The following is a 16,830-nucleotide window of genomic DNA, read 5'->3' as shown; positions in this document are numbered from 1 at the left end:
GGGCAGCCCAAGGCACTCTGCTCTGTGGCTGGCTCACGTTTACACGTTAAAACATGAATGACCCAGGCAGGATGGAGAGCCCTGCCCTGCCCTGGCGGAATGAGTATCCTCTGAGGAGCAGCCGGAAGCCTAATGCTGCGGAGACAGGATTCCAGCCTCCAGCTCCCACAACAGGATTCCAGCCTCCAGCTCCCACAACTGCAGCTGCGTCCCAGCCAGTGATTTCCTCTAAGGTCTGGATTGGTCCAGGGAGCAGTAGAGGGCTGGCAAAGAGCCTCTATATATTCCTCAGAGGGAGAGGCAGTCCCAGACAGTTGTGAAGTTTTCAAAGTCTCGCTCTGCTGTGCGGAATTTGTGCTCAAAACTGAGGAGCTAAGCCACTTGCCAAAATGTGCAAAGGACTTGCGGCTTTGCCCCATTCATGCCTAGAAAGGTGAGAACCAAGTTATTTTGGCTTAAGAGATAGAGATACGCAGAATCTTTGCTCAGGGGGAAGGGTATCCAGGGGCAATAGAGAGCTGTTGTTGTTTGTGCTGAAACAGGTGTGTGATTGTAGACTGGGGCTTGTCTCCTCTCTGCCAACAGCACTGATGCTTGTAGGACCTGAGCTGTAGGAGGCAGATTCAACATGGGGTATCTCATGAAACATTTCGTCGTATCCAGAACTTCATTTCCTCCAAGGAGATGCCTAGTCCATGGGTGCTTGGTCAGAGTCAAAAGTGCATGGTTAAGAGAATGGATTCCAACATAAAACTGCCTGCCTTTGAATCCTGGTTCCACTACTTACTATTTTGTGGGGTTGGGCGATTTATTTACTCTCTCTGTATTTCAGTTTCCTTCTCTGTGAAATGGAGATGCGAGGAGCATCTACCTCAGGGGCTGCTTATTAGGGCTGAATGAATTACTGGATATTAAACTCCCAGCACACAGTCTGGCACATATTAGAACTGTGTAAATGTTAGCCTTTATTACTTGATGTATGTGGACTGAGAGAGGGAGGCAGGTTTGCAGTGAGGAAGAGGGGATTTCTCATTGTTCTTTGTATCTTGATCCCATTAGATAAAAGTAGCTGGATTGCTGGAGAGAAGAAAGCCACTGGGACGCAGAGATTATTTATTGGCTAGTATTCTCTTTTAAGATACGTGGGAAAACACCTTTGAGGTCCTCTGGTTATCCTTAAGCAGGACAATATTCTGGAGGGAATCCTAAGCATCGAGGCTAACAACCCAACAGCCCTACCTGATGGAGAGAAGTAGGGGTGTTTATCCTCCTCTTATTTCTCAAGAATGAATTTGATTACATTTGGTTTGAGTTTTCATTACTTAAAGAAAATAAAGGTGACCCTTGTGCAATCCAACTCCATCCCTAAAGGCACTGGAAGTGTTTGCTTAAGAAGGTTGTGTTCAATGGGCTATTTATGCACTCTCCTGTCTCTCACAAGCTCAGGTCTGACGCCTATTACTGTTCTATACCTGATTCAGGATCAGCCTTAATATTGAATCACTTCTCGTATCTTTCAGTGCACAGTGAAATCTTATGCTCTACAATATAACTAATGTTCATGTGGGATCCTTTAGGTTGGCCAAGGAGCAAGCATTTTTTCCTAGATTGCCTGAACCTTTTAATTTACTGGCAGGTGGTATAATCTTGCAATTTTTGTTTCCTATTAATTTTTTTCATGTTCTATTTCCATTGCAAATAGAATCCTATTTCCAGTTACAATGCTGCCTGAGAGGCGTATTTTGGAGAAATGGGATTGTGGAACTGTTAGCACACATTCATGGAAAAATCTGAGATTATCTATCCTGAGGGAAGCATGATGCTTGAATGAATGCATCGAAACCCACCTTCCCTGCTCTTCTCTCTGTCTCTCATCTCCCTCATCGCCAGAGGCTCCCCTCCCCACTTCTCTCCACACTACAAGAGGAACAAAGGTGGACCTCAATGCTTAGATAAAGATGTTTGAAGACTCATATAGAATAAATGAGGACAACATATATGCTTACAAAACGAATCTGTTTATAACGGAAAGCTTTGCCAAAGAGTTACATTGCACCTTTCAGTTTCATTGGAAATAAAATTCAGTTTACAAAAACCAGATTAACATGTTGTGATTGATTGTAGTGGAAAGAGGACTGGCAAAGGAGTCAGAAGCAGACTCAGTTTTGTCATTATCTAAATTTGCACCCATGAGCAAGTTCTTTCACTTCCCCAGGATTCTATGTTCTCATTTAATCAATGAGAGTTGGATTGACTGTCCTTTCACATTCTTTTCCATGCTGCCATTACTTAAATACGTTTAAAACATAGTTTAAGTCAGTGGCTAGCAAGAGATGGAATTAAAGGGAAATTTATCCTAATGAATTTCTCTCTAAAATTTGGGAGCAGAAAAGAGTCAATTAATGAAAACTCATCCAGAACCCAACCCTGTGCTGAAATCGTGGCAGTGGCAGAAGCAACCTACTCAGGGATTCTAATTCTGATTTTCAAGAAAGGGAAATTTACTCCACGTGCCAGGAGATTTAATCCTAGAAAATATTCCTTGTTCAATGTGTAGGGAAGCATTAAGCCAGAGTCAATTTTGACATATTCGTAGAAACTGTTCTTTGTTTCTTTACATCTTTAAGACTATTGCTTATAAAAACCCAGAGCTGACCTCACACATTTTTATATATTCAGAGAGACCAGTAATCCAAACATATGAGCAACAAATGGCCACCACCCCAAATTTCTGCCTCGTGGCATATTGAAACCAGTGCTATGTGGGTGGCAATGTGACAGACAGTGGAAAAATGAAAAAGTTGAGTCAATTCAAGTTCTCATTTTTCACCCACGATTTTCAACTTTGAATTTTAGGCTTATTTTGAAGATTCATTTTATTTCTAGAGTCTCTTGAATTTCTCTGAACGAGCTTAAGTTTTAAAGTAAACATCGCTCTTCGGAAAAAGACAAAGATATTTTAAAATAAAAAGTGTTATTATGATGATTCCCCAAAAAATTGGTAGCATAATATAAGACAGTCAGTGTGATTATTATAATTGTTCTCCTTCAGTGCTGACTAGTCCTGTCACCAAGTTCACAGTCTCTACTAACCTAAAAAGGAGAGTAAGCTAGTAATGAAAACTTAGCTTCTGACAGAGAGTTTTCCCTGGGATATTAATAAAGTGTTGCAAACCCCGTACCTCTGTCGATGTCTGCTGTAGCTCTGATTTCTATTTAAGATTATAAAGGCTGCTGGTGGTGAAGTTTTCAATCCACGGTTCACCCGGGAGCCTCTGGTCATCTCAAGTTTGTGGCAATGCTGAGAATTTCAGGAACTGTAGAAAGTTAACGAGGAAGGTGATGTTTTGGTTCTTTTAATTTATTATTATTTTTACTGAACATTCCATTTTTTCTCCTTTTCTGATTTATATATGGGTCTAAGTGTGGATAATTTAGAGTAGAAAGTCACCTAATAAGCAGGACCATTAATCAACTAATTATTTAAGGTCGTTAAGCCAAATGGAAGCACCTTGCTGAGTGGGCCAAGGCTCCTAGGTCTGCAGGATTAAGTAAATACTACTTTTTCAAAGGTATGAACACATCCTTGGGCCAACTGTGGAGAAAAATGTGGCAATGAACTTGAACAAGTCTCAGCTCATTCAGAATAGGTAAAAGATCATCAAAGAAGTCTACAGAGATAGTGGCAGTGCTTCTAGCTGACTTTAGGATCATGCTTTCTGGGAATAAGTATTTATTTATTTATTTTATTATGTTATGTTAATCTCCATACATTACATCATTAGTTTTTGATGTAGTGTTCCATGATTCATTGTTTGCGTATAACACCCAGTGCTCCATGCAGAATGTGCCCTCTTAAATACCCATCCCCAGGCTAACCCATCCCCCCACCCCCTCCCCTCTAGAACCCTCAGTTTGTTTCTCAGAGTCCATAGTCTCTCATGGTTCGTCTCCCCCTCCGATTCCCGCCCCCCTTCATTTTTCCCTTCCTGCTATCTTCTTCTTCTTCTTCTTCTTCTTCTTCTTCTTCTTCTTCTTCTTCTTTTTGAACATATAATGTATTTGTTTCAGGGGTACAGATCTGTGATTCAGCAGTCTTACACAAGTCACAGCGCTCACCATAGCACATACCCTCCCCAATGTCTATCACTCAGCCACCCCATCCCTCCCACCCACCCCCACTCCTGCAACCCTCAGTTTGTTTCCTGAGATTAAGAATTCCTCATTATCAGTGAGGTCATATGATACATGTCTTTCTCTGATTGACTTATTTCTCTCAGCCTAATACCCTCCAATTCCATCCACGTCGTTGCAAATGGCAAGATTTCATTCCTTTTGATGGCTGCATAAAATGGGAATAAGTATTTAAAGCTTGCTGTAGTTCAGTCTTCTGATATAATTGCCAATATTCCAATGAAACTTTATTATGTTAAGAAAGTAAACGAACTATTCAATAAAACTGAGGGCTGGTGAGTGACTCAGAAAGACTTTGTTTTGATTCTTACTGATGACACAATATTGTTCACTTCTCTGGATTGCCTTTCAAACCTCCATACTTGCCTTAGGCATAGGGATGAAAGACCTGGACCCTGCTCTCAAGGAAATTGCAGCCCCGTTAGGGAGATAACAAACAAGAAATGAGTCCACAGTGTTGAGATCCACTATGAAGGAATAAATGCATGGAGTGCAAAGAAGCACGAGAGTGGGAGTCGTTGGGGGTGGGGGGCTCAGAGAGCTCTTGGTGGTCAGGGAAACTTTGCAAGAAGTTACAAGAAATGATACTTAACCCAAGCTCACGAATGAAGTCTCAGGAAGGAGAGTTAGCCAGGTCTCACGGAGAAGAGCTGAGAGAAAGAAGGCATTCCAAGGCCAGCTCCCCAGCCAGCCTGTGCAGAGTCAAGGAAAAGAGAGGGCCCAGTGAGCTTGGCTGCTGTTAGGACATCTTTGTCCTATCAGCATTATCTCTCAGAGGCAAGCAAGGAAGGAACTTTGAATTTCTCATCAGTTAACCTCCCATGCAACACATCCTGTATATTGTTTCCTTGGGACTTGCCGAATTCCCTTTCCACTCCTGTCTGTGAAGATGGAAGAGATCTGCTCAGGGGAAAGATACTCCCCCCCCCACCACCACCCCTTCGCCTAAAGAATTTATTTACTAAATAACAATCTGTACTTGGCACATACTAGGCACTTAATAAATATTTTGTCAGGAGAATGCACAAATAAATTTATAACGAGTGGAGAAGACAGGGTTGCTCCCAGTTTGGCCTGGTGCTTCTTCTGCTTACAAAGGGATGGGGAGAACATCAGCGGTATATTAGAGGCTACAACGGGGAGAGAGTGTCTGCTCCAAAACAAAGAGGGATTCCTACCTCGGGGAGTGGGAACTGGGTTAGGAGACGGGAAAGTGGAGAGGAGCCTCCATTCAGTCTGGGCCATGTTGAAACACCAGATCTCAATTCCAAAATACTTTTGGATCCCAGAATCTTAAGTTTGGGAAGATCCTTGAAAGGTTATCTAATTTTTCCTTCTTTAGCAAAGACTAGCCACTGTCCCAGGATAGCTGATATCTAGGGACGGGGTTAATGTTTCTGCGGCTCATGGTTATGACTTTTGTCTGTCCTGCTGGCCAGAAAGCAAAGGAACTAAACTTTAATTAGTTCAGTCAGGATCAATCCTTAGTAACAGGAACCAGACTATGGCTGGAGGCCAGAAGATAGCAGGTTCCTATCTCTTTCTTCCTTTAAAGCCCCAATCAGTTCCCAGATAAGGTTGAGCCTGCACTATATTTTAAAGGCTGAGTCACCCAGAGGAGAAAGACAGTGAAAGACTGTTTTTGACTGCCTGAGGAAGTAACTCCCTAAGACTACACATTTTAAGAATACTAAAGAAAACACAGAGTAAGGAAGGGGGCAATGTCGCAGTCTGTCTCCTGCCTTAACATCAGCAAGGGGTTGGAGCAGAAAGAACATGGTGCTTGTAACTCTATCTTGATTACTTCCTAGCTGTGTGAACTGGAGAAAGTCACTAAACCTCTCTGAGCTTCATTTCCTCAGCTGTAAATGAGGATATTTTTCTTGTGGGGGAGAGGCGCTATAACCCCTATTAAAGAATTAATTTCCTTCCATCCTTCTTTCCTTCTTCGTGGGTAGTCAGGAAATCATTTAAAGCTCAATTATGTGCCAAGGCCTTTGATAAAACTTATTTATTTTCATCTTTCCTCATCATAACCTTGTCTTTTTAAATAAAGATAGATGTGTCAGATAGTACAATATTTTTACCATTTCATCCATAATTCTTTCAGCAGGTAGGTATCTCCTTTAAAAATATGCCACTTTTTTAAGCGACTGCCTTTGGCTCAGGTCATGATCCTGGAGTCCTGGGATGGAGTCCCTCATCAGGCTCCCTGCTCAGCAGGGAGTCTGCTTCTCCCTCTGACCCTCCCCCTTCTCATGTGCTCTCTCTCTCTCTCTCATTCTCTCTCTCAAATAAATAAATAAAATCTTTAAAAATAAATAAATAAATAAATAAAAATATGCCATTTTTTCCAAAACATTAAAAGACATTAAAAACCATGATCATACTTAAAAATGAATAATTCTTTAATATTAGTAAATAACAGGTGAGGATCCAAATATCCCCAATGGTCTTTTTGCAGTTGGATTGTTTGAATCAGGATCAAAACAAGGTCACACTTTTTTAATTGTTATTACTGAATTTTATTATTATTGAATAGATAAGCACTACCCATCGATCTAGTGCTCTTTCTACAATTAATTGGGCTCTGTTACATAAAAGCCCTTCTTACAAATGGACTTAAGGATACCTAGAGACTGCTTTTATCTGGTGGGGAGACATTAGCAACCTTAATATGAAGGATTTGACAGAGCAGGTGTGGTGAGGCGGGGTGCACTGACAACGCTGACCCGAGGGGTTTGTCTCCAGTGACCTTTCTCCCACTCTTCCTGTCCCTTCACTGATTGCAGAAAGCCTCGCACAGAGTCTGCGGGACTTCTCTACATCAAATCCTCTTAACTACGCCCCTACTGCATGCGGCGCACCCTGCCAGGAGCTGGAAGCTTGCTGGGGTGCAGATCCTTTTTCTGCCTTTTTACTTCTCATGGTGAGGGAACTGAGCCCTCCTCCCTGCTGAGCTAGCTCACATGCAGTCACCCTGCCCTCCACGCCCCCCCCCACCCGCCCCGGACTGAAGGATATCCCCAAATCTCCACCAGGTACAGATAACACATAAACCCCAGGCTCACATGTTGGGATTGGTTCAGAGACCCTTAAATTTCTCCTTAGTCAGTAGGCTTCCTATCTTTTATTTCTCTTTTCCTTGCAAGTATTTGTAGAACACAGACTTTTTACTTTTTTGTTTTTTTAAGAGAGAGAGAGCATGAGTGTGCATGGGGTGGGGGAGTGGCAGAGGGAGAGAGAGAATCTTAGGAACCCAACACAGGGCTCGGTCTCAGGACCCTGAAATCATGACCTGAGCCGATATCAAGAGTTGGACGCTTAACCGACTGAGCCCCCCCCCCCAGGCGCCCCTGTAGAACACAGAACTTTTAGATGCAAGCATAAAAGGCTAAAACACGTGGAAAGAGTCCTGGGTGGGGAATACAGGTATCCTGAGCTGTAACCTTGGCCTCTGCTAAGCAGCAGAGGGTGAGTCGAGAGTCAGGTGCCTCTCCCGACCTCATCACTGTACTTGTAATGGTGATGAGTCAGTTCTATGACCCTCTCCCCTCCTTCCAGCTTCACTACTTTATTGTCCTTAATTTGGACACCAAGTATTTTGAGGAAAGATTGTACTTTTATTCTAATTTTGCATCTCATCCCAATCCCACAGGAAGGCCAGGGAACTAACTTCTGGATGTAGCTTGAAAGCAGCAATCATTTAAAAATGTGCAATTTTCTTCCAGCCACTTTGATTCTCAAAGGACTAAATTAAGAACCCCACATTTCTTAAAAAAAATACTTGTGACACATTCAGAATAAGCTTTCAGTTTGTGAAAAATATATATTTATGGGCAGTGGAATGGGACTCTTTTATTTTGGTGAATTCCATGAAAGGAAAAGATGGTTTCAGTTTCTTGTAAAATTTGAGGGTAATTTAGGATCAAAGATCATGGATTCTAACAACCTATGATTTTTGTACTTTGTTTACAGTTAATCTCAAGAGTGTAAACTCCTGGAGGGCAGGCAGGGAAATGAGATATAAGGACACAGACATGCCTGCCTTGGGGGTGGGTTTCCAATTACTGCTTTCATACTAGGTCACGCTTTTCCCCAGTAAATGCGAAGAGTTGCCCACTCATGCCCTTCCCAATGCTGCCCAGAACGAGACTCATCCTTTGCCATAATAGTGAAAGAGTTTTCATCCTTGAGGCTGGAATGAGAGGGGTGAATCAGGATTTCTAGGCCTTTATATTTTTAAACAATCTTCATCTACCAGCTGAGTAGATCCTGGAGTTCCAGCAATTCTCAAATCAATGTGGGGACTGCTTTGGGGACTGCATGAATCCATGCCAGGCATGTAGTGCACAGTGACTGCAATTTCCACCTATATGAGGACATGGAGTTTGCCTCTACGCCAGGCGTTAGAAATTGGGTCTTTCCTGGAAAATCTGAAGGTGCAGCCAACCTAATCATAGGACGCATGTGTCATCAACACAGCTCATGCACATGTGTCTGGGTTTATTCACTCTGACCAGAGTGCTCCTGGAAAGTTCAGACAGGGCATTTCTTCGCAAAGCATTCTAATCCGTTGCCACGTTGAGATACAATAACTTGGCCTGACACTGTTTCTCCTTCAAAGAGGAAATACTGCAGGGTTGAAAGGATTCGCCTAGGCAGTCTTTAAATGCTTTGGGCAGTGGGTATCTGATCATCACAATGGCTCCATGAACAGCAAATTAGGCTAAGGTCATGTGTCTATAGTCTACACGTTCTTCCTTCTCCTAACTGACTGCTTCCCCAGACACTTCTCAAGCAACACCTAGCCCATCTGGATAGAATCTCACTCAGATCCTCACAACTCTACATTGCAGAAAGATGTTGGAACTATCTACTTAAAGTCAGAGGAGGAGATGCAGCATGCAGTAAAATACTTGAAAAATGTAAAGTGCTCAGCTCTGTAAGTGCTTATTCTTGGTAGTGAAGTGTGTGGAGCTGTTTTGGTCAAGCTACTACTTTTTGACATTTTCTTGTGCAGAACATCTGTTTCTGGATGAAGCACTTGTCTGTGGGGATTCGGGAAGTTTAGAAAGAATCAAGATGTTCCACTGACAAAGTAGTTTGTTGTGTTTGGCAGCGTATTTGAAGTGATGGTTTACGAGAGATACCTGAGTTCAAGACTATGGGACCGAATGACCTGTGCACTTTGGGACGAGGTCAACAGTGCAGGTCACACTTAAGACTTTCTCAGAAGAGCCTATTGTCTAAGGTCTGGTGCTGGTGCTTTCTGGATGACAAGCTTCCAGAATCTTAGACTCTTGTTTCTGAATCCCCCAAATCTGAAAACATGTATGTCACTTGAACACGGACACGCGCACCTGTGTGTATATGCACACACGTGCACACACACCCCTGATATTTTTATAACTTGGAAAAAAAGATTGTTGAAATCAGGGATCCCTGCAGACAAATTGAAAGTGAAGCTGTTCACAGAATTGAATGTAGATCAATGGGGATTTTTTTCCTTCTTCAACAGATAGGTCTCCTACCCTCATGGTTAGCATTTACACTTTCTCCTTTAGCTGGCAACATCGAGGGAAAAACCCTCTGTAAGTTGTGATTTTCTCAAAATTCTCAGCTGAGGTTTCAAAAACCTTTAGATTTTTTTTTTAATTGCCCTCTAACTTTTATCTTCCGATTCAATAAGAGTAGCTTAATCTTTGTCTCCCATGCTGGTCCACACAGCGCCCTGAGGTTTGTAATTAAGCCAAAATGGGTGGCAGAGGCCAGCCTGCAGTGAGGGAAGGAATATGAAACTTTCATCAGCCACTCATGGAACACATTTTACTAAATGGATCCTGGCTTGCGAGCAAGAAAAGGGCAAAAAGAGCTAAGATAGCTGATGATTATGACAGTCTAGAAGTGAGTGCCTAGCACACTCTTGATCGCCCAGATGCACGCAGTCAAGTCAAATGCCTGAAATGGATGGATTCTGCTCCTTGAGAGAGGATGTGATTTTTTTTCTCTCTTCTCTCACACCACCAACTCAGAATCCCATACTGAGAATAGGATCAGGGCCCCAGACAAATCCCTTCTTTCGTAGGTGAGAAAACAGGTCCCAACCTGTTTGGGTGACTTGTCCAAGATCACATAGCTGGTTAGAGTTGGAGCTAATTCAAGGTCTGCAGATTGACTTTTCACTTTTATTTTATTTTATCTGATGGACTTTAATTTATGAATTTTGTGTGTCTTTGCTTTTAAAATACTTATTCTTCCATAGACACCATCTTTCAAAAAGTTTTGGTTACCAAATACACTGTAGTCTTTAGGGAAAATAATTTTTCCCCATTTCTACTTACCAGATGCATAGAGCTGCCAATAACAATAACTGAACAGCAGGAGACAGGCTTATTGCATAGTAATTAAGAGCCCAGGGGCTGAAATGAGATTGAGTTTGACTCCTACTGTTGTCATTTATCAGATGATTTTGGGCAAATGCCCAAACTGCTCTGTAACTAAGTTTTCTCATCTGCAAGGTGGCAGTGATATTTATACTTCCTTCACGGGATTGTTATGTACACTAAATAAAGTTATGCACTAGATGTATTGAGTAAACCAGTTAGTTAGCTGGATATGCGTGACTCCTCTTCGTGCATGATTTTTCTTAACCATCTTCAGTTGAGGAAAACCTGGCAGCCAAATCTCGGAATGGGGCTAAAACAGGGAACTGCAAAGAACCCAAAATCAAATGAGACAAGTCCCCCTCCCAGCTCCCCTTCTTGTCTATGCCCGTTTCGATGTCTTGTAGGTTGTTCTTCTGTCATCCTGAGTGAACATTTCTCGGGGGCAGGCCATGTCTCAAGGGTTTAACAAGATCTTTTATACCATTTAGAAGACATCGTTCTTCCCATCTATGTTCTGTGGCATGTCCCTAGCACCTCTCTGGCCCTCAGGTCTTTTTCCCTTGTTGTGTTTTATATCTGATGGTCTCCTAGCAGCTGTGACTTGCATTTGCAAGACATAAAATTACACGTACATTTGTCTCAGATCCCTTGTGCCTTCAGTCTAGAGGAGGGTGCTCAGCCCAGCAACTCCTGCTTTGTATCTTTCTAGTGGCACCTGGGTGACCATCTGCTTGGTTCCTGGACTTTGTTTCTATCCTGAGCCCAGATCTCTAACTTAGCAGCTCCCATCTTATCCCAGCAACCACACAATTTAGGGCGTCCACCTTCTTTAGTTCCTGCTGTGTGAGGGCCACAAGGCGGACTTCATTGCTCCCCAGGAGGAAAGTGAGGGAACGCTATAAGCATGCTGGAGAGAAGTTTTCAGGATTATGACCATGCAACATACTCACGACCTTTGAAAGCTTCTTTGGAAGTCTTAGGAAGATGTGGACCTCTATATTAAACTTTGGGAAGGATCCTTGGGGAGCTGGAAGAGATGCAGGAAGCCAACACCTCTGTCGGGGTGCAAACTAAGTCCCTGTCCTCCCTTGTCACTCAGGGTTCCAGCCAGATCATCCATCCCCAAGCTTCAACCCCTTGGGGAGACTTTCTCTGTTTCTCCCTTGGGGAGAAGCTAGCCCTCCATCCTCTAAGCTCTCACTCACAGAACTTTTTCATCTTCCTTCTAGTTCATACCACTTCTTTCCCTACTTTTCTCAGATTCAACTTGGGTTGGGTATTTGACAGTACCTGATTTAATTCTTATCCGAACCCTGCAAGGTAGATATTATTAACATCCCTGTTTTACTAAAGAAGAAGCACAGATAGTTTTTTTTAAACATTTTATTTATTTATTTGAGAGGGAGTGTGTGTACAAGCAGGGGGAGGGGCAGAGGGTGAGGGAGAAAGAGAATCCTAAGCAGACTCCATGCTGAGCACAGAGCCCAACGGGGGGCTCAATCCCAGGACCCTGAGATCATGACCTGAGCTGAATTCAAAAGTCAGATGATTAACCCACTGAGCCACCCAGGAGTCCCAGAAGCACAGACAATTTAAATGTCTGACCCAAGGTCAGGAAGTACACTAGGTGTGCATAGTTCCAAAGTGCTAATTTCAAATCTAGGGTGTATTCCACCACATCATAGCTGCATTCCAATAAAACTATGTAGACATATCTTCTTTGTAAAATGAAAGCTACTTAGGTGAGGAACAATCTCTTCTTAGTTTTGTAAAACACTCCCTTACGTTCTAGTACAGTGCCTGAAAGACAGGGGTTCCTCTATTCAAGTCTGATAAGTGAATAAACATGGAAATGAACGTATGAATCAATAACTGGATAGTTCTTGAAAATATAAATCTTGAGAATAATAAGGGGTTGTTAGAATATTTTGGCGGAGGGAGAAAAGAAATGGTATGACATCAAATTCTGTGCTTCAGACAAGAAATAATCCTCTTCTTCCTCACACTGAGATCGTTATTTTGCTCAACAAACCTTTTTAGTCAGTTGGCAAAATAAATGTTAACCAACTGTTTCTGATTATTTGAGGTAATGAATTTGTATCTGTTACAAAAAGTCACAGTGAGGGGACACATTGCATCCTGGGAACCATAGTTTTTATTAAGTGATGTAGCACATGTTACCGTTGAGTAAAGTCCAGCAAATTTTATTCTGCTCCTCTTTCCTTTCTTCCTTCTTCAGTACTCTATTGCCCACTTTATGTCCTTCTTTTGTAATATATAAAATACGTGAAATAAGGTAGGGACCATGTACAACTACAAACTTTCAGTCTGTGAAGTCCCTCTTTATAATTTAAAGCAGAATGACATGGAGATGTTCAAAGGTTATGGGTCACACCAGTGTTCAGAGAGGCTCTCATGGGAATGCCTCTGACCCTTCTACTTTGGGAACTCAAAATAAACCATAAATTGCTGTCTTCCTTAACTTGAAGTTGATGTTCCCACTATTCATTATCTGGCTTCCAAACCGAATTACCAAAAGTCCAAAAATCTTGCCAACAATATTTTGAATAAAACAGGGAATTGAAGGTCAAAGGGAAATAATCTGCTTCTATCCTGTCTGTCTTGTCCCCCATGGCCTCTTTCATCACCCCCAATAACCTACTCTGAGTGATGAATGTGTTAGAGACAGGCCATGAAAGCATGGGAAATATCTCCATTTCTACGGGAACCCATGGGTAGGGAGTAGCCAATGCCTGGGAAAAACAATACTCTTTTTTATTTTTCATTTTTAAATAGCAGCACAAAGGCAGTGATATTACAGTGAAGCTCTGAGCTGTACCAGGCAGCAACAGACATCTCCAGATTGGCTTTCTGTGTCTCTCCATTAAAGTGTTCTCCAGCAATGTACCTTCTCTATGCCCTCAGAATTAGTTGCATTAATCCAAGGTGGAGGCCTTGAAAGGAGCTGATCTTGTATGTTAGTCAAATAGATACTTGTTGAACATATTCTATTCTGTTCTATTCCATTTCATTCCATTCCAGTCTATTCTATTCTATTCTATTCTGTTCATCCAATGAACATTTAGTAACCAACACCCATGTGCAAGATGCTGTGCTAGAGATAGTAGGGCAAATATAATTAAACGATAATAAGAATAGGTAACACTTATAGAATATGTACTATGCTCCAAGCGCTATTCTAAACATTTCACTGCATTAATTTATTTAGCCTCAGAACATACATATAAGGTAGAAACTATATTATCACCATTTTACATAGAAAAATGGAGGCTCAGAATTTAAGTAACTTGCCCAAAGTCACCCAGTTGGTAAGTAGAGTTGGAATGTAAGCCCAAGCAGTGTGGACCTGTGCTCTTAGGAGTTAAAGCAACTTTAATGTACCGAGTTAATTTCAAGATGCTCTGGGAGACCAAGGAAGTAAGATATGGTACTCACCCCCAAGCAGATTGCTATCTCACTGGAAGTACATACATCTGGAACTCTTAGATGTACACTCATGAGGGGTGAGAGTAATTGCATGAAAATGTGCTGTCCACAACTTTGCAGAAAAAATGGGTTCTATCCCTTGCTCTGTAACTTCTTAGAAATCTTGGGATAAGATCTTGTGAGATCTTGTAAAAAACCTTTTAGTTTTTACAAACCTCAGTTTTTCCTCTTTTAAAGTAAGGGGAAGGGCAAATTAAAAGCCTTCTAAGATCCCTTGAGCGTGACTCTATTTTGTGATTTTATACTAGAGAAGACAGAAAGCAGTCTAGGCTGGAGTAGTTACACAGGTTTCAGGAAAAGGGCGGAATTTGTTTGGGGCCCAGAGTATTAGAACAGGTTTAAATTGCCATGCAGACAGCAGTAGAGGGAGACTGTGTGCTTGGGAGATAATGGGGAGACCAGCAGGAATAAAATAGACGTTTTCCTTCATTGGCACAGGATTTTTAGTAAATCATCATCATCATCATCATCATCATCAATCATTAATATAAGTGCTTCTTATGTAGTAACTCCTTTTATCATCATAAGAAATTTATGAGGTAGGTGCTATTATTATCTCCATTTTACAGATTAGAAAATTGGGGAGAGGTTTAAGTTTTTAAACCTTAACAAAACCCTTTTAAGGTAAGGTTTTTTAAAAACGTGCCAAAAGTCACATATGTAGTAAGATAAATCTGGATGGTTTGGCTCCAACATCCGTGCCCTTAACCACTATGCTATTCCATCTCTCGCCTTTTAGTTTTGGTATTGATTTGATTTTATGGGTAAGAGCCCAATACTCCACTTTATTGTCCCTCTAGGAACAGCCTAGTTGCTTTACAAACTCTTCCAGTTATATAACCTGGGACAGGATTTTGCCATAGTTGGGAGGTGGGCATTTTCTTTACCAAGTGCAGGGAAGAGATTGAACACAACTCAACATGTTAGTTGTCACTGTAATAATGGAACTGAGATGTGGAAAGTGTCATATGAGATCATCTGGACAGATCCAGGTGGTTATATATGATTTACGTTATCCAAAACAGCTGGTTGCTTGTCTTTTCTTGATGACTTTTTTTCAGCAATGGAAATTTTGCCACATATAGTTCACTATTCCCATGATTTCATCACCATATGGTGACTGAGTTCTCCTAAACACTTACTGTTCTAATTTAAGCAATCTTGTCTTTGTGTGGGGGTTGCTTTTTCACATGTATAGGTGACTGGTTTTGAATAATTTAAAATGGATGCATCATTATTTATGTTTCTTGTTTGAAGCTTCACCATGCCCTGAAGCCACTCCTCAGCCCCTTGCTTGGGTCTGGGGATCATTTTGGGTGAAGCTGGGAGCTCTGGTGCCAAAGGTCAGGTCTCATGGGCACCTTCTATCTTTTCCCCTCTGTGGTCCTACCACCTCCCTGGAGTCCTGCAAAAGTATGTGGTAGATGAGGGTGGCGGTTTGATGAGTTGTAGAACACTGAACTGTAGTCCTCTGACTTTGTCTCGGGAATGCTCTCTTGTCCTTCCCTGTTTTCCTGCTTCTTCCTTCACCACTCATGAAAAGCGGTCCTCTTTTTAGGAACAAGCCAGTGTATCTCCCCAGTGAGTTTAGGGTCTTGGAAAACAAGGGCCAGACATGGAACACTACCTTCAATTAACATCTGCTTTCAGCCTCACCACACAGCTCCCTCAGAGGTAAGAAAGCACAAAGGCCTAGTTACCTCCCATGTCTCAGAATTGCAATTCAGGGAATATAGATTCTTGAAAGTAAGAGGAAAAACTCTACGAAGAGGAAAACATGAATTAACACCTCAATAAATTAATATTGTATGCAAGGTATTGTTTCCATAAACATATTGTTACCTTTAAGAGTTGCTGCAGATCACCGGCTTTCTGCCTGTTTGCTGTGAGGAGGAGTGACTGATGTAGGAAAGACATTAGGGTTCAAAGCCGACAGCCAAGGAAGAATTCTTGAGATGTCTTTGGTGCAAAAAGGTGATTTTACTGGAGCACAGAGACAGGACCCTTGGGCAGAAAGGACTGCACTGGGGTCATGAGGAGTGGTGCATTACCTACTTTCAAGTTAGGAGGGGGTTAGGGAGAGTGGAAGCCTCCCAGGTATTTTGGAAGCGAGGTTTCCGGGATCCTGAGGAGGCTAGCTATTGTTAGGAAAAGGTCATTTATTACTGTTTAGTAAAAATTCAATCATGAGACTCTCAGATGTGTATCAGTGGGCCATTTGTGTGGGGGATGATTGTGAACATGTATCTTGGGCGGGGGTATAGATAAAGGAAGTTTCCAAAGGAATTTTCTTATGTTAAAGTAGACCCACAGGATCCTGAGGGTTGGACCTAAGATTGTCCTTTGCCCTTAGCAAAGTATTACCATCAAGACAGCTGAGTTCCTAGAAAAATGTCACTCTGCCTGTTTCAAGGACTTGTCAAGGGGCTGTAGGCAGTAAGGAAATTTAATAATTTTTCTTCTGCCTCTGTTTCCCACATCATGATCTCTTGACCAGGTGGAGAGCTTGCACCTAGACACAGGGATTGTGTGATTGAAATGAAAGACTGGTGACCTCACATGGTTTTCCACACATGGATATACCAGGGATCTGGGGAGACAGAGTATTTCTCCCCCAGATGACTGAGGAAGAGGATGCATCATCAACTAGGACTGGACTCTATCAACCTGCCCACATCCGGTCTGCTTTTGACCAATAGGGAACAAACAGGGTGCCACAAGATAGACCTTTCCACACCAC

At 42.1% G+C, this 16,830-nt stretch overlaps 1 protein-coding gene across 3 annotated transcripts in view; it reads left to right on the top strand.

Moving 5' to 3' along the window:
• Nucleotides 1-257: 257 nt before the first annotated feature.
• Nucleotides 258-16,830, top strand: part of RGS5 (regulator of G protein signaling 5) — a 48,759-nt gene continuing 32,186 nt past the window's right edge. Inside the window, exon 1 of one of the 3 annotated variants that reach the window (XM_073884053.1) lies at nucleotides 258-433. In XM_073884053.1, coding sequence (XP_073740154.1) covers nucleotides 390-433 — 44 coding nt within the window. In that variant the 5' untranslated portion in view covers nucleotides 258-389. The remainder of the gene's footprint in view (nucleotides 434-16,830) is intronic. The other 2 variants (XM_073884052.1, XM_025892097.2) reach the window with 2 other exon arrangements.

The sequence above is a fragment of the Callorhinus ursinus genome, unplaced genomic scaffold (assembly GCF_003265705.2).
Source record: "Callorhinus ursinus isolate GAN/ISIS: 27379988/994484 unplaced genomic scaffold, GSC_fseal_2.0 scaffold54, whole genome shotgun sequence".
Taxonomy (NCBI): domain Eukaryota; kingdom Metazoa; phylum Chordata; class Mammalia; order Carnivora; family Otariidae; genus Callorhinus; species Callorhinus ursinus.
This window is presented reverse-complemented; position numbering and strand designations above follow the sequence as displayed.